This window comes from Nerophis lumbriciformis, linkage group LG21, assembly GCF_033978685.3.
Source record: "Nerophis lumbriciformis linkage group LG21, RoL_Nlum_v2.1, whole genome shotgun sequence".
In the NCBI taxonomy this organism is placed as follows: Eukaryota; Metazoa; Chordata; class Actinopteri; order Syngnathiformes; family Syngnathidae; genus Nerophis; species Nerophis lumbriciformis.
Window position 1 is genome coordinate 40,623,390 of NC_084568.2, and position 26,167 is coordinate 40,649,556.

A 26,167-nucleotide genomic window follows, 5' to 3' on the forward strand; every position below is an offset into this window, starting at 1 on the left:
ATCCAAAATTATCTTATTTCTACTGTAAACATATCCAAAATGATCATATTTCTACTGTAACAATAATATCCAAAATGATCATATTTCTGCTGTGAAGATAATATCCAAAATGATCATATTCCTACTGTAAACATATCCCAAATTATCATATTTCTACTGTAAACATAATATCCCAAATTATCATATTTCTACTGTAAACATATCCAAAATGATCATATTTCTACTGTAACAATAATATCCAAAATTATATTTCTGCTGTGAAGATAATATCCAAAATGATCATATTTCTACTGTAAACACAATATCCAAAATTATCTTATTTCTACTGTAAACATATCCAAAATTATCTTATTTCTACTGTAAACATATCCAAAATTATCATATTTCTACTGTAAAGATATCCAAAATGATCATATTTCTGCTGTGAACATAATATCCCAAATTATCATATTTCTACTGTAAACATATCCAAAATTATCATATTTCTACTGAAACAATAATATCCAAAATTATCATATTTCTGCTGTGAAGATAATATCCAAAATATCATATTTCTACTGTAAACATATCCAAAATTATCATATTTCTACTGTAAAGATATCCAAAATGATCATATTTCTGCTGTGGAGATATCCCAAATCATCATATTTCTACTGTAAACATATCCAAAATCATCATATTTCTACTGTAACAATAATATCCAAAATTATCTAATTTCTACTGTAAATATATCCAAAATTATCTTATTTCTACTGTAAACATATCCAAAATTATCATATTTCTACTGTAACAATAATATCCAAAAGTATCTTAATTCTACTGTAAACATATCCAAAATGATCATATTTCTACTGTAACAATAATAATATATAATAATATATTTCTGCTGTGAAGATAATATCCAAAATGATCATATTTCTACTGTAAACATATCCGAAATGATCATATTTCTACTGTAAACATAATATCCCAAATTATCATATTTTTACTGTAAACATATCCAAAATGATCATAGTTCTACTGTAAAGATATCCAAAATTATCATATTTCTCCTGTAAACATAATATCCCAAATTATCATATTTCTACTGTAAACATATCCAAAATGATCATAGTTCTACTGTAAAGATATCCAAAATCATCATATTTCTGCTGTGAAGATAATATCCAAAATCATCATATTTCTACTGTAAAGATATCCAAAATAATTATATTTCTGCTGTAAATATAATATCCAAAATGATCATATTCCTACTGTAAAAATAGTATCCAAAATGATCATAATCCTACCGTAAAAATAATGACTTGTGACTTATGACTTGTGACTTTTCAATGACTTATTGAAAAGTAAACATTGTTGCTTAAAGCTGACAGACTCAGACAAGTCCTGCTTATGCTCTTGTATTTATATTTGTAGTTCTATAATTGAACTTCCTTTCCTTTTCTCGTGGCGAGAAAAAAAGGCGCCAATTGGCCTTTAACTTTACTTGAACATATTCGATATATAAAATGTTGCTAAATATACACGCATCTTTAAAAAAATGCATCTATAAATCTGTTTACCGTATGTTGATCAAGTGCTGTAATATTTCTTGCTCTATTTAGGGCTATGGTGGCAAAGCAGAGGAGAGGGACACTTGTGAGCCAAAAGTTCAACCAAAACTAAATTGCACTGAGATCATCTCGCCAGGTATTGGGTTTATGAATAAACATTTACATCTTTTCACATATAAAGAACATATTTACAGCATTTCACATATAAATGAACATTACACATATTTACACAATGAATGAACATATTTTTTTAATTATATATACCGTATTTTCCGCACCATAAGGCGCCCTGGGTTATAAGCCGCGCCTTCAATGAACGGCATATTTCAAAACTTTGTCCACCTATAAGCCGCCCCGTGTTGTAAGCCGCATCTAACTGCGCTAAAGGAATGTCAAAAAAACAGTCAGATAGGTCAGTCAAACTTTAATAATATATTAAAAACCAGCGTGATGTGGGCGCGCATGGAGTCGTATATCAACATGGACGGAGCTGCGTGAAAAAAGCCACCCGGCCTCTTCACGTAAACTTACCTTAACCACTCGCTCATCTTTTCTTCATCCATCCATCCCTTCGAGTTAGCTTTTATGATGACGCCGGCTGGAAATGTCTCTTTTGGCAAGGTCTTCCTTTTGAATATCACCATGGGTGGAAGTTTCTGGCCATTAGCATGGCAAGCTAGAACCACAGTGAAGGATGACTTCTCATTCCCTGTGGTGCGAATATTCACCGTACGTGCTCCCGTTGTATCCACAGTGCGGTTCACAGGAATATCAAAAGTCAGTGGAACCTCGTCCGTCCATGTTGATAATGTTCTCTGGCCGGATCTTTTTTTCAGCTATCTTGTTTTTACAATATGCACGGAAAGTAGCCAGCTTTTCTTGAAAGTCTTTAGGCAGTTGCTGTGAAATAGTAATCCGTGTGCGGATGGAGAGATTGCGTCTTTTCATGAACCGGATCCCTGTCGCTTAGTAGGAGCCATTTTGTGGTCTTTACAGATGTAAACACACAAAGGAAATGAAACGTAATATTCGCGCGCTTCTTCTTCTTCTACGCGGGCGGGTGGTTGCTTACAGTAGAAGAAGAAGCGCTTCCTGTTCTAAGGGGGCGGGTGCTTACCTTGGCGGTTGCTTGCGTAGAAGAAGAAGCACTTCCTCTTCTACGGGGAAAAAAGATGGCGGCTGTTTACCGTAGTTGCGAGACCGAAACTTTATGAAAATGAATCTTAATATTTATCCATATATAAAGCGCACCGGGTTATAAGGCGCACTGTCAGCTTTTGAGAAAATTTGTGGTTTTTAGGTGCGGCTAATAGTGCGGAAAATACGGTACACATATTTACACAATGAATGAACATATCTTTTTAATTATATATACCTACAGAACATGTATATTATAGGGTTGTACGGTATACCGGTACTAGTATGGTATCGCGGTACTAATGAATCAAAAACGGTACTATACTCTGTTTGAAAAGTACCGGTTTCCAGAGAATCTTAACAAAAACGGGTGAAATAACCGAAAACATGTTTTATATTCTAGTTTCTTCAAAATAGCCACCCTTTGCTCTGATTACTGTTTTGCACTCTCTAGATGAGCTTCAAGAAATGGTTTTCACTTCACTTGAAGCTCATGGAGAGAATGCCAAGAGTGTGCAAAGCATTAATTATTTTAAAGAAACTAGAATATAAAACATGTTTTCAGTTTTTTCACCTCTTTTTGTTAAGTACATAACTCCACATGTGTTCATTCATAGTTTTGACGTGACAATGTACAATGTAAATCAGGGGTCCCCGAACTTTTTGACTAGGGGGCTGCATTGTATAATGCATATGTTACTTTTTGACTGGACTTAAATGTAGAATATATGTATATGTATAATATATTTATATTATTCACATGTGAATAATGCTGTATAATACTGTATTTATATTATTCACATGTGAATAATGCTGTATAATAGACTGTATTTATATTATTCACATGTGAATAATGCTGTATAATACTGTATTTATATTATTCACATGTGAATAATGCCGTATAATAGCCTGTATTTATATTATTCACATGTGAATAATGCTGTATAATAGACTGTATTTACCGTATATTATTCACATGTGAATAATGCTGTATAATAGACTGTATTTATATTATTCACATGTGAATAATGCTGTATAATAGACTGTATTTATATTATTCACATGTGAATAATGCTGTATAATAGACTGTATTTATATTATTCACATGTGAATAATGCTGTATAATAGACTGTATTTATATTATTCACATGTGAATAATGCCGTATAATATACTGTATTTATATTATTCACATGTGAATAATGCTGTATAATACTGTATTTATATTATTCACATGTGAATAATGCTGTATAATGGACTGCATTTATATTACTCACATGTGAATAATGCTGTATAATAGACTGTATTTATATTATTCACATGTGAATAATGCTGTATAATACTGTATTTATATTATTCACATGTGAATAATGCTGTATAATACTGTATTTATATTATTCACATGTGAATAATGCCTTATAATACTGTATTTATATTATTCACATGTGAAAAATGCTGTATAATACTGTATTTATATTATTCACATGTGAATAATGCTGTATAATAGACTGTATTTATATTATTCACATGTGAATAATGCTGTATAATACTGTATTTATATTATTCACATGTGAATAATGCTGTATAATAGACTGTATTTATATTACTCACATGTGAATAATGCTGTATAATAGACTGTATTTATATTATTCACATGTGAATAATGCTGTATAATAGACTGTATTTATATTATTCACATGTGGATAATGCTGTATAATAGACTGTATTTATATTATTCACATGTGAATAATGCTGTATAATACTGTATTTATATTATTCACATGTGAATAATGCTGTATAATAGACTGTATTTATATTATTCACATGTGAATAATGCTGTATAATAGACTGTTTTTATATTATTCACATGTGAATAATGATGTATAATATACTGTATTTATATTATTCACATGTGAATAATGCTGTATAATACTGTATTTATATTATTCACATGTGAAAAATGCTGTATAATAGACTGTCTTTATATTATTCACATGTGAATAATGCTGTATAATAGACTGTATTTATATTATTCACATGTGAATAATGCTGTATAATAGACTGTATTTATATTATTCACATGTGAATAATGCTGTATAATATACTGTATTTATATTATTCACATGTGGATAATGCTGTATAATAGACTGTATTTATATTATTCACATGTGGATAATGCTGTATAATAGACTGTATTTATATTACTCACATGTGAATAATGCTGTATAATAGACTGTATTTATATTATTCACATGTGAATAATGCTGTATAATAGACTGTATTTATATTATTCACATGTGAATAATGCTGTATAATACTGTATTTATATTATTCACATGTGAATAATGCTGTATAATAGACTGTATTTATATTATTCACATGTGAATAATGCTGTATAATACTGTATTTATATTATTCACATGTGAATAATGCTGTATAATAGACTGTATTTATATTACTCACATGTGAATAATGCTGTATAATAGACTGTATTTATATTATTCACATGTGAATAATGCTGTATAATACTGTATTTATATTATTCACATGTGAATAATGCTGTATAATAGACTGTATTTATATTATTCACATGTGAATAATGCTGTATAATAGACTGTTTTTATATTATTCACATGTGAATAATGCTGTATAATATACTGTATTTATATATTCACATGTGAATAATGCTGTATAGTATACTGTATTTATATTATTCACATGTGAATAATGCTGTATAATAGACTGTATTTATATTATTCACATGTGAATAATGCTGTATAATACTGTATTTATATTATTCACATGTGAATAATGCTGTATAATAGACTGTATTTATATTATTCACATGTGAATAATGCTGTATAATACTGTATTTATATTATTCACATGTGAATAATGCTGTATAATAGACTGTATTTATATTATTCACATGTGGATAATGCTGTATAATAGACTGTATTTATATTATTCACATGTGAATAATGCTGTATAATAGACTGTATTTATATTATTCACATGTGAATAATGCTGTATAATACTGTATTTATATTATTCACATGTAAATAATGCTGTGTAATAGACTGTATTTATATTATTCACATGTGGATAATGCTGTATAATAGACTGTATTTATATTATTCACATGTGAATAATGCTGTATAATAGACTGTATTTATATTATTCACATGTGAATAATGCTGTATAATACTGTATTTATATTATTCACATGTAAATAATGCTGTGTAATAGACTGTATTTATATTATTCACATGTGATTAATGCTGTATAATACTGTATTTATATTATTCACATGTGAATAATGCCGTATAATAGACTGTATTTATATTATTCACATGTGAATAATGCTGTATAATAGACTGTATTTATATTACTCACATGTGAATAATGCTGTATAATAGACTGTATTTATATTATTCACATGTGAATAATGCTGTATAATACTGTATTTATATTATTCACATGTGAATAATGCTGTATAATAGACTGTATTTATATTATTCACATGTGAATAATGCTGTATAATAGACTGTATTTATATTATTCACATGTGAATAATGCTGTATAATAGACTGTATTTATATTATTCACATGTGAATAATGCTGTATAATAGACTGTATTTATATTATTCACATGTGAAAAATGCTGTATAATAGACTGTATTTATATTATTCACATGTGAATAATGCTGTATAATAGACTGTATTTATATTATTCGCATGTAAAAAAATACCTAAGTTTTTATTGTGAGCGAACTGCTGAATTTCCCCCCAGGGATCAATAAAGTACATTATATTCTATTCTATTGGGTTAACACCGAGAGTAACAAGCGGTAGAAAATGGATTAGAAAGGCCAGATTAAAAAATAAATAAATAAAATAAAAATGAAAATATATTATTATTATTATTGTATTTATTTTTTAACTTGGGACTTCCCGAGGGGCGTAGTTTGGGGACCCCTGATGTAAATAGTCATGGGAAAAAAAGAAAACGTGTTGTGTGTCCTAACTTATGGCCTGTACTGTACATCTGATAGTGCTACAGTAGTTCTCATAGTTCTAAAACAATGAAAGCTCAGCCATTAAAAGATGAAATATTAAGAGTATTACACGATAAGGAACACAAACCTTGCAAAATAATGGCTTGTCTAACTTTTTTTAGTTATTTCAAACAAAATAACTTGCTTAAAAGATTTTAGTGTATGTGTAAATAGCTTTTGAGTACATTCAACATAACGGTGATCAATTTGGTGACAATAAATGTGATATGACATTTTCATATCGTTACATCCCCAGATTGGACTGAAATTTTAGTTGAGAGTAAACATTGAAGTTGTGAGCATGTATATGTTTATAGATCTACTTCTCCATCTGTGTGTGTTTTTTCAGTAGCAGCTTGTGGATTGCTGGAACCTACCCCAACCTCCACACGCATCCCACTGGAGGAGGAGGTGGACGAAAGCAGCAAAGAGGATGAAGGCAAGGAGATAGAGATGAATGTCGATCACTCCGCAGTGATCGACCATCTTTTTGACGGACTTCACGACGAAGAGGAGGATGAGGAAGAAGATGCCTTGAATATCTCTTCCATGTCGCTTCTCACGCCGCTCGCAGAAAGTGTCGCCGCAGTGTACAGTCCGGACAGGAGCATGAGAGTAAGCATCTTTACTTATTTATTTTAATCTGGACATAACAGTTAGACCGGACAAACCATATTTACTGCAAGAAAATGCTCATTTTCAACACCCGTCCACAGGAGGATGCAGAATATGTGTTAAAATGTTACAAAATATTAGGGCTGCAGCTAACGATTATTTTTCTATCGATTAATCTATAGATTATTTTTTCAATTAATCGGTTAATCTATAGATTATTTTTTCGATTAATCTATAGATTATTTTTCCTTTTACCGAATATTTTTTTTATTTAAAATGAAGAGGAAAAAATAAATGTAGGCCAGTTTTTTCAAAAGGCATGGCTTTTATTTCCAAAAAAAAAAGTATGGCCACTCAGTCAACATTGACAACAACATGACAAAATATTCTGTAACAATGTAAACATTTAAAACTTTTAACAATTAACAAAATTAAAAGTAGCTTATTTGCTTTTTAATGTGCAAATATAAAAGTAAACATCCAGTGCAAATCTTAATATTCTGGAATAGTATAAGCATTTAAAAAGTAAAAGTATTGCTTATTTTGCTTTAAAATGTGCAAAAATAAAGATAAACATCCAATACAAAAAAGTGCAAAACGGAAATATTCTGTAACAAGTGTAAACATTTCAACAAAAGTAAAAGTATTGCTTATTTGCTAAAATGTGCAAAAATAAAGCCAAACATCCAATACAAAAAAGTGTACAGTGTAAACATTTCAACAAAAGTAAAAGTATTGCTTATTTTGCTTAATAACACAACAATGATAGTATGATTAAAGTGAAAGTTAATTGTTGGTTTGTACATAGTATATGTAACTGTTAATGTTGTAAAAGGTATTTGCACAACTAATTAACGTTAGCGTTTGTGACACGTCTTGTGCCGTGGGGTTCTTTCAGGACCGACAGACTGAACGCCAGACGGCTTTGCCAGGTTTACAATCTTTTAATTTTACACAAAGTCTTTTCTCTTCCAACTCTTTTCTCTTTCTTTCCTCGCTTTTCAGCTCCTCTTCCTCGCTCGCTCGTCGTCCCCTGTCTCTTGCGGCGTCGCTCCCGGCGCGCCCCGCCTCGCCGCTCGCTCGCCGCCGCCTCTCCACAGCGTTAAAGAGGAGCGCGTCTTTGTAAACACTGAACAGGCAGGCCAAACGCGCCTCTCAGAGCAAACGGTGCTTTAGTTTATGAATTTACAACGCAGATACAAATGACACATTCATGTTTTTGTGTAATAATGACAACGTATACGCACGCGGACGATTGACTTGATGGTGATGGCAAGAACGCTGTCGGGGGTTTTCTTTTCAAATGTTCGTTCATAGCCGTTGTGCTGCTATGATAGGCCATTTCCGCTCGACACAGTGTGCATACAACAACATTATTAGGCCGTTTATTGAAATACTCCGACACTTTTGACGACTTTTGGCGTGCTTTTTTCCCCTCGCTCGCATCGTCTGCTTTGTGCTCCGCCATGACAGTAGTGTGACGTAAATATGCGACGTGCCGACGCACAAAAACGGCGTCGACGTATTTACGTAACCGATGACGTCGATGGCGTCGACTACGTCGATGGCGTCGACTACGTCGACGCGTCGTTTCAGCCTTACAAAATATACAATGAATCAAATGTACAATACATTAATAACGTGAAGATGTTTAAGTTAGTTTGCAGTTTTAATTCAGTGTTTCCATAGTCTGCCTCCATTAGAGGATCTGGTGTTAGGTCTGCAAGAGCTTGGACATAGGGCAGGGGTCGGCAACCTTTACCAGTCAAGGAGCCATTTTGACCCGTTTCACAAAATAAAGAAAACAATGGGAGCCACAAAACTCTTTTGAAATTTAAAATGAAATAACACTGCATACAAAGTTGTTTTTTTTGCTTTGTGCTATGTATAAATAAACCAGGGGTCTCAGACATGCGGCCCGCACCTTAATATGAAAATTGAATGTGAGTGCGGCCCGTGAGTTTTATATGAATGCCGCTTGACAGCATCACACTTGCCAACCCTCCCAATTTTTCCGGGAGACTCCCGAATTTCAGAGTAACTATTCTCTCGAATGTCTGCTGATTTTCACCCAAACAACAATAATAAGGGCGTGCTATGACGGCACTGCCTTTAACGCCCTCGACAACCTGTACAAACAGCTTGCCAGCCCAGTCACATGTTGTATGCGGCTTCTGCAGACACACATAAGTGACTGCAAGGCATACTTGTTCAACAGCCATACAGGCCACACTGAGGGTGCCTCGTTTAAACAACTTTAACACTCTTACTAATATGTGCCACACTGTGAACCCACACCAAGCAAGAATGACAAACACATTTCGGGAGAACATCCGCACCGTAACACAACATAAGCACAACAGAACAAATACCCAGAATCCCATTATACACCCCCGCTACCACCAAACCCCCCCCAACCCTCTCCGTGCGTCGGTTGAGGTGGGCGGGGTTTGGTGGTAGCGGGGGTGTATAATGTAGCCCGGAAGAGTTAAGGATGCATGGGATTCTGGGTATTTGTTCTGTTGTGTTTATGTTGTGTTACAGTGCGGATGTTCTCCCGAAATGTGTTTGTCATTCTTGTTTGGTGTGGGTTCACAGTGTGGCGCATATTACTAAGAGTGTTAAAGTTGTTTATATCACAACCCTCAGTGTAACCTGTATGGCTGTTGACCAAGTATGCCTTGAAGTCACTTACGTGTGTAAGCAGAGGCCACATACTACATGTGACCGGGCCGGCACGTAGATAGCATGGTGTAAAAGCGGACACGACGACATGTTGTAGAGGACGTTAAAGGCAGTGCCATCACGGCACGCCCTGAATATTGTTGTCTGGGTGAAAATCTGAGAATGTTTGCACCGGGAGATTTCCGGGAGAGGCACTGAAATCCGGAAACCTCCCGGAAAAATAGGAGGGTCGGCAAGTATGCAGCTGAGCCGCATCATAGTGATCAAAGAGCCGCATGCGGCTCCGGAGCCGCGGGTTGCAGACCTCTGACATAGGGGTTAGGGCAGCGTTTCTCAAAGTGTGGGGCGTGCCCCACTGGTGGGGAATAGAGACATGACAGGTGGGGCGCGAGGAACGGGAGCAAATTTCACTTTAAATTTTTTTTTAAAATTATTATATTCTTAGATTATTTTTTTACTATGCTTTCATTTTCTATACACACTGTAAATCACTTTGTGATTCTGTCTGTGAAATCCGCTATATAAATAAATGGAAATTACCGGTACTTATTTTTACTGTAGGCTTTATATTTCTCGGTACGAGCGAAAGTTTGACAGACATAGCAACAGTAACTAATGGGGGCGGGGCTAAGCGGAACAAACTTTTGCGCGGATGGGTAGCAGGCTAATGTGTGGATCACAATTACACAAATATATACATTTGTGACTCGCACCTCAAATGTCGTCGAGCCAGAGCAAGCGCCTGCAGAGAAACAAAAATCTGACGGGCAAACAGTGTGTCATTCACCGGGAAGCACTCGCGTCAAGGCAGCTCAGCCCCGAACTCAATGAGGTTTTAACAGATGTTGTGAGCGCGGTAAATTTGATCAAAACACGACCACTGAAAGCGCGACTGTTCTCTGCACTGTGTGAGGAAATGGGAGCTGATCATACAGCCGTGCTGTTTCACAGTGAAGCAAGGTGGCTCTCCTGGGGGAAAGTGCTGTCACTTGCCCTGTCTTGCCAAATGCATAGCTCCTCCTTTTTTTTTTGCAAAGATTGCAAAGTGGCACTTTTATTGTATTTATTATTGAACTTGATGCAAGTTATTTGATTTATTATTGAACTTGATGTAAGTTATAACACTTTTTTTGATTTATTATTGAACTTGATGCAAGTTATAACACTTTTGTTTTATTTATTATTGAACTTGATGCAAGTTATAACACTTTTTTTGATTTATTATTGAACTTGATGCAAGTTATTTGATTTATTATTGAACTTGATGCAAGTTATAACACTTTTTGATTTATTATTGAACTTGATGCAAGTTATAACACTTTTTGATTTATTATTGAACTTGATGCAAGTTATAACACTTTTTTTGATTTATTATTGAACTTGATGCAAGTTATTTGATTTATTATTGAACTTGATGCAAGTTATAACACTTTTTGATTTATTATTGAACTTGATGCAAGTTATAACACTTTTTGATTTATTATTGAACTTGATGCAAGTTATAACACTTTTTTTGATTTATTATTGAACTTGATGCAAGTTATAACACTTTTATTTGATTTATTATTGAACTTGATGCAAGTTATAACACTTTTTTTGATTTATTATTGAACGTGATGCAAGTTATAACACTTTTTTTGATTTATTATTGAACTTGATGCAAGTTATAACAGTTTTTTTGATTTATTATTGAACGTGATGCAAGTTATAATACTTTTGTTTTATTTATTATTGAACTTGATGGAAGTTATTTTATTTATTATTGAACTTGATGCAAGTTATACCACAGCTGCACAGTTATTTTATTTATTATTGAACTTAATGTTATTTTATGTTATTGAGTTCGAATGTATACAACTTGATGTTCAATAAATTTTAAAATGTTAAAGCTTGGCATTAGCGCTCTGTTGGGGCGATGGGGGCAGGTGGGGCTTGAAAACTCCCCCTTGTCCAAAGTGGGGGATGACAAAAAAAGTTTGAGAACCACTGGGTTAGGGCCAGACTAGAGACCAGCGGTGGCACATGATTAGACATTTAAAAAGTTTATTTGTAGTATGATTATTTAATGATATAATAATATGCCACATTTGATGTTCACCTGTGCAATTGGCTTTGAGTTAGCCTCCAGAGTTGTTTTCCACAGCCTCATTGAGTCCTTGATGAAAGTTCTTAGCATCCTGTTGATGTTCTACAGTTCCAGGCACTGCAGTATCACGTGTATGGCATTGATTCTTAGGCTTTCTTGTGGTCAATCCAGGTGTTTCTAGTAGAGATGTCCGATAATATCGGCAGATATTATCGGCCGATAAATGCTTTAAAATGTGATATCGGAAATGATCGGTATCGGTTTCAAAAAGTAAAATTCATGACTTTTCAACGCCGCTGTACAGAGTGGTACATGGGCGTAGGGAGAAGTACAGAGCAGTTGCATCTCGCCGTCATACTTGCCAACCCTCCCCATTTTCCCGGGAGACTCCCGAATCTCAGTGCCCCTCCCGAAAATCTCCCAAGGCAACTATTCTCCCGAATTTCTCCCGATTTCCACCCAGACAACAATGTTGGGGGCTTGCCTTAAAGGCACGGCCTTTGCGTGCCGGCCCAATCATATAATATCTATGGCTTTTCTCACGCACACGAGTGAATGCCAGCATACTTGATCAACAGCCATACAGGTCACACTGAGGGTGGCCGTATAAACAACTTTAACACTGTTATAAATACGCACCACACTGTGAACCCACACCAAACAAGAATGACAAACACATTTCGGGAGAACATCCGCACCGTAACATAACATAAACACAACAGAACAAATACCCAGAACCCCTTGCAGCACTAACTCTTCCGGGACGCTACAATATACACTAGGGATGTCCCGATCCGATATTTGGATCGGATCGGCCGCTGATATTTGCCAAAAAATGCGTATCGGCAAGGCATTGGAAAATGCCGATCCAGATCCAGTTTTAAAAAAAACTCCGGTCCGTGTTTTCCAACGCACCGATTTAAATAATACATTCCACTTTTCTGCCGCGCCCTAATTTCCGTTCCGCATTTTCCAGCACACCTTCAACACATCCACAGGTCTGTGGATTCTCACGCAGTTGCTTTTAGCTGCTGGCATTACACGACAGGCTCTTCTCACTCTTTTCTGTGTCTCCCTCTCACAGACAGCAAGCGCACCTTCTTACACACGTCACATACTGTCACGTCATACGTCACATACGTATACGCCCTCCCCGAGCAGAGAGGTAGCAGCATGGCTAACGTTAGCTGTGATGCTAGCGCAGCCGTGTGACCAACGCTCCCTCTAAGGTGCGCGCCTGTGCAATTGCGCACTGCTCAAGCGTCCTCTGCGCATAGCAATTATATGCCACGCACAAAATCAAATAAAAAAATAAGCGCATAACAATTTTCGACACACGGACACGACCGAGAAAACAGTTTTCGTCATCATTGTTCAAATATTGTAACGTCTGTCGAGACGCTTATCTCCATTCGGTGCCACACGTCCACACCATCAAAATGCAGAGACAAAAATTTCCAGATCAACACCGTATGAAAAAATTAGTGATTTTTTTTAGTTGTGATTTCCTTCTCTGCATGAAAGTTTAAAAGTAGCATATATTAATGCAGTATGAAGAAGAATGTTTTAATGTAGACATGCAAGCCTTGAAAGAACATTTTGAAAATCAAGACTACATTTCCTGCAAATGGGTGCATTTCTACCCTATATTTTAACTTTAGATTTATTCTCATATCAAACACTTTTGGCTGTCTTTTTGACACTTACATCAGGCGCCCCCCTCCACACCCCGGATAATAAATAATTCAATGTGATTATCTTGTGTGATGACTGTATTATGATGATAGTATATATCTGATAGTATATATGTATCATGAATCAATTTAAGTTGAACAAGTTGAAAAACTTATTGGGGTGTTACCATTTAGTGGTCAATTGTACGGAATATGTACTTCACTGTGCAACCTACTAATACAAGTCTCAATCAATCAATCAATCAATCAAAACACATAGAATCATCATACTGCTGTGATTATATGCATCAAGTGTTCATTCAAGGCCAAGGCAAAATATCCAGATATATATTGTGTATCGCAATATGGCCTTAAAATATGTCAATATTAAAAAAAGGCCATATCGCCCAGCCCTAGTTTCAATGATGCCATTTCTGTTTGTCATGTATAATTGTGTCTATTTTGTGTTTATCCTTGAATAAACAGGTCAGTTTCTTGTTACCAACCATTGTGTATTATTCAAACTCCCCTAATTCAGCTGGCTAGTTGTTATCAAGAGTACTAAAACCCTTTTCAACATGATTCTGACAACTAAATAGGCTAAATAACTTTAAACTTTAATACATGCTCGGATAGGCCAGTATCGGTCGGTATCGGTCAGTATCGGGATCGGAAGTGCAAAAACAATATCGGTATCGGATCGGAAGTGCAAAAGCCTGGATCGGGACATCCCTAATATACACCCCCCTGCCCCCCTACCCCCAACCCTGCCCACCTCAACCTCCTCATGCTCTCTCAGGGAGAGCATGTCCCAAATTCCAAGCTGCTGTTTTGAGGCATGTTAAAAAAAATAATGCACTTTGTGACTTCAATAATAAATATGGCAGTGCCATGTTGGCATTTTTTTCCATAACGTGAGTTGATTTATTTTGGAAAACCTTGTTACATTGTTTAATGCATCCAGCGGGGGGCATCACAACAAAATTAGGCATACCGTATTTTCCGCACTATAAGCCGCCCCGGGTTATTAGCCGCACCTTCAATGAATGGCATATTTCAAAACTTTGTTCACCTATAAGCCGCCCCGGGTTATAAGCCGCGCCTACGCTGCGCTAAAGGGAATGTCAAAAAAACAGTCAGATAGGTCAGTCAAACTTTAATAATATATTACAAACCAGCGTTCTAACAACTCTGTTCACCCCCAAAATGTAATGTGCAAATGTGCAATCACAAAAATAGTAACACTCAAATTAGTGCAGAGCAATAGCAACATCAATAACTCAACGTTGCTCGAACGTTAATGTCACACAACACACAAAATAAACATTTAAAGCCCACTTTCTGAAGTTATTCCTCATCCATAAATCCCTCAAATTCTTCTTCAGTGTCTGAATTAAAAAGTTGGGCGAAAACGGCATCCAAAATGGACGGCTCCGTCTCGTCGAAGTCATCAGAGTCAATGTTGCTGTTGTTGTCCAGCAGTTCCGTGAATCCTGCCTTCCGGAAAGCTCGGACCACAGTTGAGACCGATATATCCGCCCAGGCATTTACAATCCACTGGCAGATGTTGGCGTATGTCCTCCGGCGCTGTCTCCCTGTCTTAGTGGCGCAGGTCATCTTGTTGCTTCCTCTACCTACGCACCATTGATTCATTTATGTTCAATTCTCTCGCTGCTGCTCTATTTCCGTGTTCTACTGCGTGACTTATTGCCTTGAGTTTGAATTCTGCGTTGTACGCGTGTCTCTTAATAGGAGCCATTTTGTGGTCTTTACAGATTTAAACACACAAATGAAATGAAACGTAATATCCGCGCGCTTCTTCTTCTACGGGGGCGGGTGCTTACCTTGGTGGTTGCTTACAGTAGAAGAAGAAGCGCTTCCTCTTCTACGGGGGCGGGTGCTTACCTTGGCGGTTGCTTACCGTAGAAGAAGAAGCGCTTCCTCTTCTACGGGGAAAAAAGATGGCGGCTGTTTACCGTAGTTGCGAGACCTAAACTTTATGAAAATGAATATTAATATTAATCCATATATAAGGCGCACCGGGTTATAAGCCGCACTGTCAGCTTTTGAGAACATTTGTGGTTTTTAGGCGCGGCTTATAGTGCGGAAAATACGGTAATTAAATTGTTAATTCCACGACTGTATATATCTGTATCGGTTGATATCGGAATCGGTAATTAAGAGTTGGACAATATCGGGTATCGGCAAAAAAGCTATTATCAGACATCTCTAGTTTCTAGTCTTGGAGTCTCAGGTGTCAACGAGTAGCTGTCTTGTTATTGCCAATATACTCATGTATTGATTCATATTCCCACTCAGTTTGGCTGTTATGATGCCTGATAGGAGCTTCCATGCGGTGCTGAGGCAGGTTATAGATGGCTAGTTTGATGCTACCGTTCCCTTTTTGTGGTCTTTTTTGATGACTGTCCAACCTTGAGTTAGCAGCTGGCTCATAGGAGTTGCCAGTTGTTCATGGAGTGTAGTTAGCTTGTTGGGCCGTGATGCTGTCCAGTTATTCATCATGGACACTTGCCTCTGTTACCACTATTGGGTCTTGTTCTCGGAGCTTGCTGCGCTCTGATTTTAAGTGTGCCAGCCATTGGGCTTAGGTGTCTGATGATTCCTCCTTCTCCCAGTAATGCTCAGTCTCAGACTTGGGTGGGTCTGTTCCGGTCTTGTGACCTTGCCACTGAGAGTAGATTCTAGCTTGGTTGTTGGAGAAGGTCATGTTTATTCTCCTGGCCTCTACTTGTCTTGTGTACCTCTTCAGGTTGTAGCGAAGGCTGTCAGTCTCTTCAAGCTGTGGACATCTGACTGTACGTCTTGGGTAGTTTCTTCCTGACGTTCACACCCTTGCGCAGGCTAACTTCTCGCCAGGTGGCCTTCATTTTTGCCTTCTTTTCCATGGAGGTTGTCCTTGCTCAGCTACTCGGGTTTTTCATCTTGTAACCAAGCATTTTAAAGATGACTGATGCAGCTGATTAGTCTTACTGATGTTCTTGGTAGGGCTTCTGAGTAGGGCTGCAGCTAACGATTATTTTTCTATCGATTAATCCATAGATTATTTTTTCGATTAATCGGTTAATCTATAGATTATTTTTTCGATTAATCTATAGATTATTTTTCCTTTTACCGATTTTTTTTTAAATTTAAAATGAAGAGGAAAAAATAAATGTAGGCCAGTTTTTTCAAAAGGCATGGCTTTTATTTACAAAAAAAAAAGTATGGCCACTCAGTCAACATTGACAACAACATGACAAAATATTCTGTAACAATGTAAACATTTAAAACTTTTAACATTTAACAAAATTAAAAGTAGCTTATTTGCTTTTTAATGTGCAAATATAAAAGTAAACATCCAGTGCAAATCTTAATATTCTGGAATAGTATAAGCATTTCAAAAGTAAAAGTATTGCTTATTTTGCTTTAAAATGTGCAAAAATAAAGATAAACATCCAATACAAAAAAGTGCAAAACGGAAATATTCTGTAACAAGTGTAAACATTTCAACAAAAGTAAAAGTATTGCTTATTTGCTAAAATGTGCAAAAATAAAGCTAAACATCCAATACAAAAAAGTGTACAGTGTAAACATTTCAACAAAAGTAAAAGTATTGCTTATTTTGCTTAATAACACAACAATGATAGTATGATTAAAGTGAAAGTTAATTGTTCGTTTGTACATAGTATATGTAACTGTTAATATTGTAAAAGGTATTTGCACAACTAATTAACGTTAGCGTTTGTGACACGTCTTGTGCCGTGGGGTTCTTTCAGGACCGACAGACTGAACGCCAGACGGCTTTGCCAGGTTTACAATCTTTTAATTTTACACAAAGTCTTTTCTCTTCCAACTGCGCGGATCGCGCACCTGGGCACGATTGCGGCGTCGCTCCCGGCGCGCCCCGCCTCGCCGCTCGCTCGCCGCCGCCGCCGCCTCTCCACAGCGTTAAAGAGGAGCGCGTCTTTGTAAACACTGAACAGGCACGCCAAACGCGCCTCTCAGAGCGAAACGGTGCTTTAGTTTATGAATTTACAACGCAGATACAAATGACACATTCATGTTTTTGTGTAATAATGACAACGTATACGCACGCGGACGATTGACTTGTTGATGGTGATGGCAAGAACGCTGTCGGGGGTTTTCTTTTCAAATGTTCGTTCATAGCCGTTGTGCTGCTATGATAGGCCATTTCCGCTCGACACAGTGTGCATACAACAACATTATTAGGCCGTTTATTGAAATACTCCCACACTTTTGACGACTTTTGGCGTGCTTTTTTCCCCTCGCTCGCATCGTCTGCTTTGCGCTCCGCCATGACAGTAAAGTAGTGTGACGTAAATATGCGACGCGCCGACGCACAAAAACGGCGTCGACGTATTTACGTAACCGATGACGTCGACTATGTCGACGCGTCGTTTCAGCCTTACTTCTGAGCAATGTTGTGTTACTATCGTCCACATATATTTATAACTATCGATATGAAAATGTTTTATTGTAAATATCTATACGTTTTTTTAGTGTATTGAATTTGATGATTATTTTATTGTTGTTTTATGTTGTGCGATCACTTCAGTAAATGTGAGCTGCCTAGAAGTATTAATAATGTTGTTTTTGTGCAGACTTCAACTCCAGCTCATTCATTCATTGTGAAGAATGTGACTCCAGACAAGCCTTGCCAGCAGAGTCCATTCCAGAGAAGCAACAAAAGAAAGAGCAGCTCGTCTGGCAGTGTCGACGCCTCAGAGGACGATCATAAGTTACCTTACAGGTACTCAAAGTAGTTTTTTCAAATAACAAATGGTGTTTGGGACTTGTCCAAATACTGGTGCATTCGTATTTGTGCATTCTTGAGAAAATACATATTGTAGCATTTTGTAACTTTACCATACAAAGGTATGAATAATGCATCATTTTTGTATCAGATTTATTTGAACATACAGTAACTGCTCTGTGTGGTTAGAATACTTGCTCGTTGGGAGGGCAACAAATACTTATCTCACTCAAATGGTAATTAATTTTTTACATTCCATGTTAAATTAGATCTACCATTAAATGATGTACACTTCACATCTTTGTAAGCAAATGGGTGTATTATTAAATCACATATTTACAGTTTACATTATATGTATAATATACACAGACACATCAAATATACTGTATATAATATATATAAGATATTGTACAATATATATATATATATATATATTATGAGAGGGACAATCGGTAGAAAATGGATGGATGCATGGATATATTTTGTGTGCGCGTGTTAGAATTGATGCTTAAAGGGCTATTATTTGATCCATATATATATATATATATATATTAGAGATGCGCGGTTTGCGGACACAACCGCGGAGTCCGCGGATTATCCGCGGATCGGGCGGATGAAATTAAAAAAAAAAAGATTTTATCCGCTCGCGGGTCGGGTCGGGCGGATTAATTAGATTTTTATTTTTTTATTTTTTTTATTTGCGGGTGGCAGTTAAACCAATTAGTAAATATATATACATAGTTAAATGTTGTTACCCACATACGAAAAACGAGCAGGCACCTGCTGCATATGCCACAACAGAAGAAAAAAAAAGAAAAGAGATGGACACTTTTACGGAGCGGAGAAGGGACGCCTCGCCGGGGTCCGGGACCGAGGCCCCTTCCCCCGAGAGGGCCCCACCGGGAGCCATAGCTGAGGCGATCCGCTAGAAGGGCCCGACGCACGTCCAGGGTCACTACCGCGCCCACCGCACCGACACCCCGCCTCGTCCGCTTTCGCCGCGGCCGGCGTCACGCGCAGCAGGTAAGCAGCTTACCTGCCCGCCACCCCCGTGGCCGGGGGCTCGTAATATGGGTCACTCCGCGCGCTCCGCCCGCGCAGCTTACCTGCTTGCCACCCCTGTTGCCGGGGGCGCGTAACAGGGGTCACTCCGCGCGCAGTGCGCTCACGAAAGGGGTGGGGCTCACCCTGGTTGATATAGACAGCAGGACGGTGGCCATGGACGTCGGAACCCGCTAAGGAGTGTGTAACAACCCACCTGCCGAATCAACTAGCCCTGAAAATGGATGGCGCTGGAGCGTTGGGCCCATACCCGGCCGTCGCCGGCAGGGAGACGCGCTTGGAGGTGCGCTCAGCGCGGCTCCCATATGATTGCGCACTGGTGTGCGTCTGGGTCGTGACAGCGTGGCACGCGAATGTCTGTGCTGCATTGGATCAGTCTCCTTTCTTTAACAGGCAAAAGCTTTATAACCTCACTAATGCCTTGCATCGTCTATATTAGATATATAACAACGGGCGGGTGCGGGCGGATGGTGGGCGGGTGCGGTTCTAATCAAATGTTACATCGGGTGGATGGCGGATGGTTGACGACTTTCTGATGCGGTTGCGGATGAAATAATTGCCTATCCGCGCATCTCTAGTATGTATGTGTGTGTGTGTGTGTGTGTATATATATTTACATATATATGTACATATATATATATATATATATATATATATATATATGTGTAAATATATACAGTATGTATATATATTTGTATATATATTTGTATATATACAAAAATGTGTGTATATATATATATGAGTGTGTGTATATACAGTGTGTATGTATATATATATATATGCTAAAAATAATTGAGTTATTAGTAATTACTAATTAGTATTAAAATATTTTTGTTGAATTGTTTTGCTCAATTTTTATAATTGCAATTATTGTACACAGGCTGTATACCATTGGCAGCTGCTGGTCTTTCAAGAAGGGGAAGCTATTTTTCAGTTACTCTTTATTATTATGACATTACATATTTGTGTTGTGTGTGTTAGCATTGATGCCTATAGGTCTATTCGAGTGAAGGAGACTGGAAGAGTTACCGGTAAAGATGGGATGGTGAGAAAAGAGGACGCTTCTGGCAGAGCAGAGGAAGTGCGAGGCGGCAGCCTGTTTAGCATCAAACAGAAGATAAAGGTTGGAAATAAATAGTTTTGGTTTTGTGAAAGATGTGTCCATGGTGACAATGTTTCCTGTGTGTAGCTGCTCACAAATGAGATGAACCTGCAGCAGACCATCATCCATCAGGCCAGTCAGGCACTCAACTGCTGCACGGATGAAGAACACGGCAAAGGATCGCAGGTGGAAGCTGAGGCAGAAAGACTCTTGATCGTAGCAAGTAAGTCCATTCTTTTCATTTGGCTGCTTTGTAGCTACTGACTCCCACACAATTCCCTGAAGGGACAAGCGGTAGAAAATGGATGGAAGTAGGTGGAGTCTGTTCACGGGGAACTTTGACTTTTGTCACTGGTTTTGTTTGCTTTGCATATGGATGGAATTTGTAGGTGCAGACAAGTTCTGAGGATGTCCACCAGTCTGGTCTCTGGGATTAGCTGGAACTTGCGATCTTTGCTGAGGTGGTTTACAGCTGAGTGTGAGGATTTAGCGTCTGAGGCAAAAGTTGGATTATATCATCTGGGTCGGGAGTGAAGGATCTTGTTCACGAGAGAGGAAAAGATGGTAATGTGGTCGCTGTACTGGACAGAGAACTGAATCAGAAGGCAGGATTCTCAATTTATTGCTCCAGCTACAGTCCGTGTTGGTGAACGTTAGGTCGTGACGGAAAGAGCGAGGTCACGGGTATCAGCAGGTGAAATGAGTTTCCCCCGTAGTGTGGCTACTTTTTCACATGTGTTCAATCTGGGAGAAGGCTTTGAGGTAGACCTAGGGCAGGGGTTGCAATCCAAAACAATGAAAGAGCCATCCATATTGGACCAAAAATACAAAAAACAAATCTGTTTGGAGCCGCAAAAAATTAAAAGGCGTATATAAATTTTATAATGAATGATGTACCGTATTTTCCGCACCATAAGCCGCCCCGGGTTATAAGCCGCACCTTCAATGAACGGCATATTTCAAAACTTTGTCCACCTATAAGCCGCCCCGTGTTATAAGCCGCATCTAACTGCGCTAAAGGGAATGTCAAAAAAACAGTCAGATAGGTCAGTCAAACTTTAATAATATATTAAAAACCAGCGTTCTAACAACTCTGTTCACTCCCAAAATGTACGGTAATGTGCAAATGTGCAATCACAAACATAGTAAAATTCAAAATAGTGCAGAGCAATAGCAATAACTTAATGTTGCTCGAACGTTAATGTCACAACACACAAAATAAACATAACGCTCACTTTCTGAAGTTATTCTTCATTCATAAATCCCTCGAATTCTTCTCCTTCGGTGTCCGAATTAAAAAGTTGGGCGAATACGGGATCCAAAATGGCCGGCTCCGTCTCGTCGAAGTCATTGCCTTCCGGAAAGCTCGGACCACAGTTGTGACCGAAATATCCGCCCAGGCATTTACGATCCACTGGCAGATGTTGGCGTATGTCGTCCGGCGCTGTCTCCCTGTCTTAGTGAAGGTGTGTTCGCCTTCGGTCATCCATTGTTCCCACGCCGTTCGCAGTCGTGCTTTAAATGCCCTGTTGACACCAATATCGAGCGGTTGGAGTTCTTTGGTTAATCCACCCGGAATGACGGCGAGTGTTGTATTTGTGTGCTTCACTTGTTTTTTGACACCATCTGTGATGTGGGCGCGCATGGAGTCGTATATCAACATGGAACACACAAAGGAAATGAAACGTAATACCCGCGCGCTTCTTCTTCTACGGGGGCGGGTGGTTGCTTACCGTAGAAGAAGAAGCGCTTCCTCTTCTACGGGGGCGGGTGCTTACCTTGGCAGTTGCTTACCATAGAAGAAGAAGCGCTTCCTCATCTACGGGGAAAAAAGATGGCGGCTGTTTACCGTAGTTGCGAGACCGAAACTTTATGAAAATAAATATTTATATTAATCCATATATAAGGCGCACCGGGTTATAAGCCGCACTGTCAGCTTTTGTGAAAATTTGTGGTTTTTATGTGCGGCTTATAGTGCGGAAAATACGGTAAGTGTCTATAATAGCCTACTATCAAATTGACTGTGTGTTGCAGAATGAAGCAAATCTTTGTTGACAGAAATGTTGAAATGTTATATTTATTCTACACATTTTTACAAGATTAGACACCATTAGTAAATCAGAGGTTCAGAAGGTCCTGGAAATGACTGGCTATAGATGTGTGTGTCCAAGTTAAAGGACACGGCAGGCTGTCTTCTTTTAATAGATTTATTACAATCTTTGGCAAGCTAGGTAATGTTTGCTGTGGTCTGGAACAACATGGCACACAAACAACTATCTGAAATGCAGCCAATATTACATACAGATAATGTGTCATGAGACATGAAAATATAAATTATATACAAAGAGGATAAAAGTAAAGGATATTAAATGAGCTCAAATATAGCTACAAACGAGGCATAATGATGCAATATGTACATACAGCTAGCCTATATACAGAGGTGGGTAGTAACGCGCTACATTTACTCCGTTACATCTACTTGAGTAACTTTTGGGATAAATTGTACTTCTAAGAGTAGTTTTAATGCAACTTACTTTTACTTTTACTTGAGTATATTTATAGAGAAGAAACGCTACTTTTACTCCGTTACTTTTATCTACATTCAGCTCGCTACTCGCTACTAATTTTTATCGATCTGTTAATGCACGCTTTGTTTGTTTTGGTCTGTCAGACAGACCTTCAAAGTGCCTGCGTTACTGGTGACGTTTCACTCCGTTCCACCAATAAAATGCAGTCACTAGTGACGTTTGACTCCGTTCCACCAATCAGATGCAGTCACTGGTGACGTTGGACCAATCAAACAGAGCCAGGCGGTCACATGACCTGACTTAAACAAGTTGAAAAACTTATTGGGGTGTTACCATTTAGTGGTCAATTGTACGGAATATGTACTGTACTGTGCAATCTAATAATACAAGTTTCAATCAATCAATCAAAAGTGTGAAGGAAAAAAGACACTTTTTTATTTCAAACGTACATCCCGTCACAAGCCTAAAGACTGACTGCACAGTTCCTGTCTTCACAATAAAAGTGCCGCTCCATCGCGCCTGCGCTTTCAAAATAAGAGTCTCCGAAAGCCAGCGCAAACAAGCTAGCAAGCTACGGAATTTGCCGCCAATGTATTTCTTGTAAAGTGTGTGAAAACGAATATGGAAGCTGGACAAATAAGATACCAAAAACCAACCACTTTCATGTGGTATTAGAGAGAAAGGAGGAACTTTTTTTCTCCTGCATTTGAAAACGTGGACGTTAAGCACTGCTGTCTGATTACAATCAATGCAAGTCATCAGAATCAGGTAATACACCAACTTATATTCTTGTCAACATGAAAGAAAGGAATCTATATGTGTTAAACATGCATGTATATTCATTAAAACACCTTTAACATGTAAACAAAAACGGCAAAATAAATAAATATAAATGATATACTGTATATATCAATGTATGTGTATATATATATATATATATATATATATATATATATATATATATATGATATGTGTGTGTATGTTACTCATCAGTTACTCAGTACTTGAGTAGTTTTTTCACAACATACTTTTTACTTTTACTCAAGTAAATATTTGGGTGACTACTCATTACTTTTACTTGAGTAATAAATCTCTAAACTAACAGTACTCTTACTTGAGTACAATTTCTGGCTACTCTACCCACCTCTGCCTATATAGCATGTTAGCATTGATATGCTTGCAGTCATGCACTGAGCAAATATGCCTGATTAGCACTCCAACAAGTCAATAATGTCAACAAAGCGCACCTTTTATGCACAGCATAAAACTTTTGGTGGACTAAATGAGACAAAAGAGTGGAAGATTTTACATGTAAACAAACTGTTGCGTCAGAGCCCACACTATGGTGAGTTCAAGAACCGTCGAAATAAGTAGGACTAAACGATGTTCATCAAATACTCTCATCAGTGAAGCATACACACAAACATATTAAACAGCGGGCTTTATAACAATCATACTAAAACAAAAACATTATTTTTCCCACATCTTTTTCCATTTTCAATCCTTTTTTAAAAATGCTCCAGGGAGCCACTAGGGCGGCGCTTAACCTTAGCGCGAGAGCCGCGGGTTGCTGACCCCCGACCTAGGGCATGCTGGGATTATATCTCCCAGCTGGTCTGAGATATAAATAACATGAATACAACGTTATGCTCCAAATGAACATTTTCAGTTGATTGCTGCTGTGGAAGGCAAACTCTTGATGATCATATTGTTTGTTGACTTTAGCCAAAAAGAGGGAGGTGCTGAAGACAGAGTTACAGTGTCTGAAGGGGGAAAACCCAGCAGGCCAGAAGAAAAACCCACCGCCTCTCCAGCCCGCTGGCATCTCAGCCTCCAAGGGCTCCATCACGCTGCAGGAACTCCGCTTGCCTCTCAAGGCTGACTTTGTCTGCGCTATTGCCAATAAGCCAGGTAAACTAACTACACCAGCTACCTGTAAACCAGGGAAACTGTACACCAGCTACCTGTAAACCAGGAAAACCGTATAGCAGTTAACTGTAAACTAGGTCAACTATAAGGAAAAGTACAAGAACTAACTGTAAACTAGTTCACCTAGCAGTAAAACTTCACTTGTTAATTGTAAACAAGGTAAACTGAAAACTAGTTAATTGTAAACTAGGTAATTGACCATGAAAATCATACACTGATTAACTGTAAACTACTGGAACTACAGCAGTAAACTGTTAACTAAGTCAACTACCAGGGCGACTACACAAGTTAACTGGAAACTAAGTCAAGTACCAGGAAAACTACAGCAGTTAACTGTAAACTTGGTCAACTGCAGGACAACTACACTAGCGAACCTTAAGCTAGGTCAACTGCAGGACAACTACACCAGTTGACCTTAAACTAGGTCAAGTACCAGGAAAACTACAGCGGTTAACTGTAAACTCGGTCAAGTACCAGGAAAACTACCGCAGTTAACTGTAAACTAAAGCAAGTACCAGGAAAACTACAGCAGTTAACTGTAAATTAGGTCAACTCCCTGGACAATTACACCAATTAACTGTAAACTAGGTCAACTGCAGGACAACTACACCAGTTAACCTTAAACTAGGTCAAGTACCAGGAAAACTACAATAGTTAACTGTAAACTAGGTCAGGTACCAGGAAAACTACAGCAGTTAAATGTAAACTAGGTCAAGCACTGAGACAACTACACCAGTTAACTGCAAAGTAGGTCAAGTACCAGGAAAACTATAACAGTTAACTGTAAAGTAGGTCAAGTACCAGGAAAACTACAGCAGTTAACTGTAAACTAGGTCAAGTACTGAGACAACTACAGCAGTTAACTGTAAACTAGGTCAAGTAACAAGAAAACTACAGCAGATAACTGTAAACTAGGTCAAGTATCGAGACAACTACACCAGTTAACTGTAAATCAGGTCAAGTACCA

The 26,167-nt window shown here is 37.8% G+C and overlaps 1 protein-coding gene across 3 annotated transcripts in view; it reads left to right on the forward strand.

The window, feature by feature from the left end:
- The window catches only part of anln (anillin, actin binding protein), a 79,239-nt gene that overhangs the window by 26,495 nt on the left and 26,577 nt on the right, over window positions 1–26,167 (forward strand). For 2 of the 3 annotated variants that reach the window (XM_072915608.1, XM_061982374.2), the window contains exons 8-13: window positions 1,605–1,689; window positions 7,096–7,361; window positions 18,428–18,576; window positions 20,623–20,764; window positions 20,831–20,966; window positions 24,997–25,182. In XM_072915608.1, the coding sequence (XP_072771709.1) occupies window positions 1,605–1,689; window positions 7,096–7,361; window positions 18,428–18,576; window positions 20,623–20,764; window positions 20,831–20,966; window positions 24,997–25,182 (964 nt within the window). The remainder of the gene's footprint in view (window positions 1–1,604; window positions 1,690–7,095; window positions 7,362–18,427; window positions 18,577–20,622; window positions 20,765–20,830; window positions 20,967–24,996; window positions 25,183–26,167) is intronic. The other variant, XM_072915609.1, reaches the window with a different exon arrangement.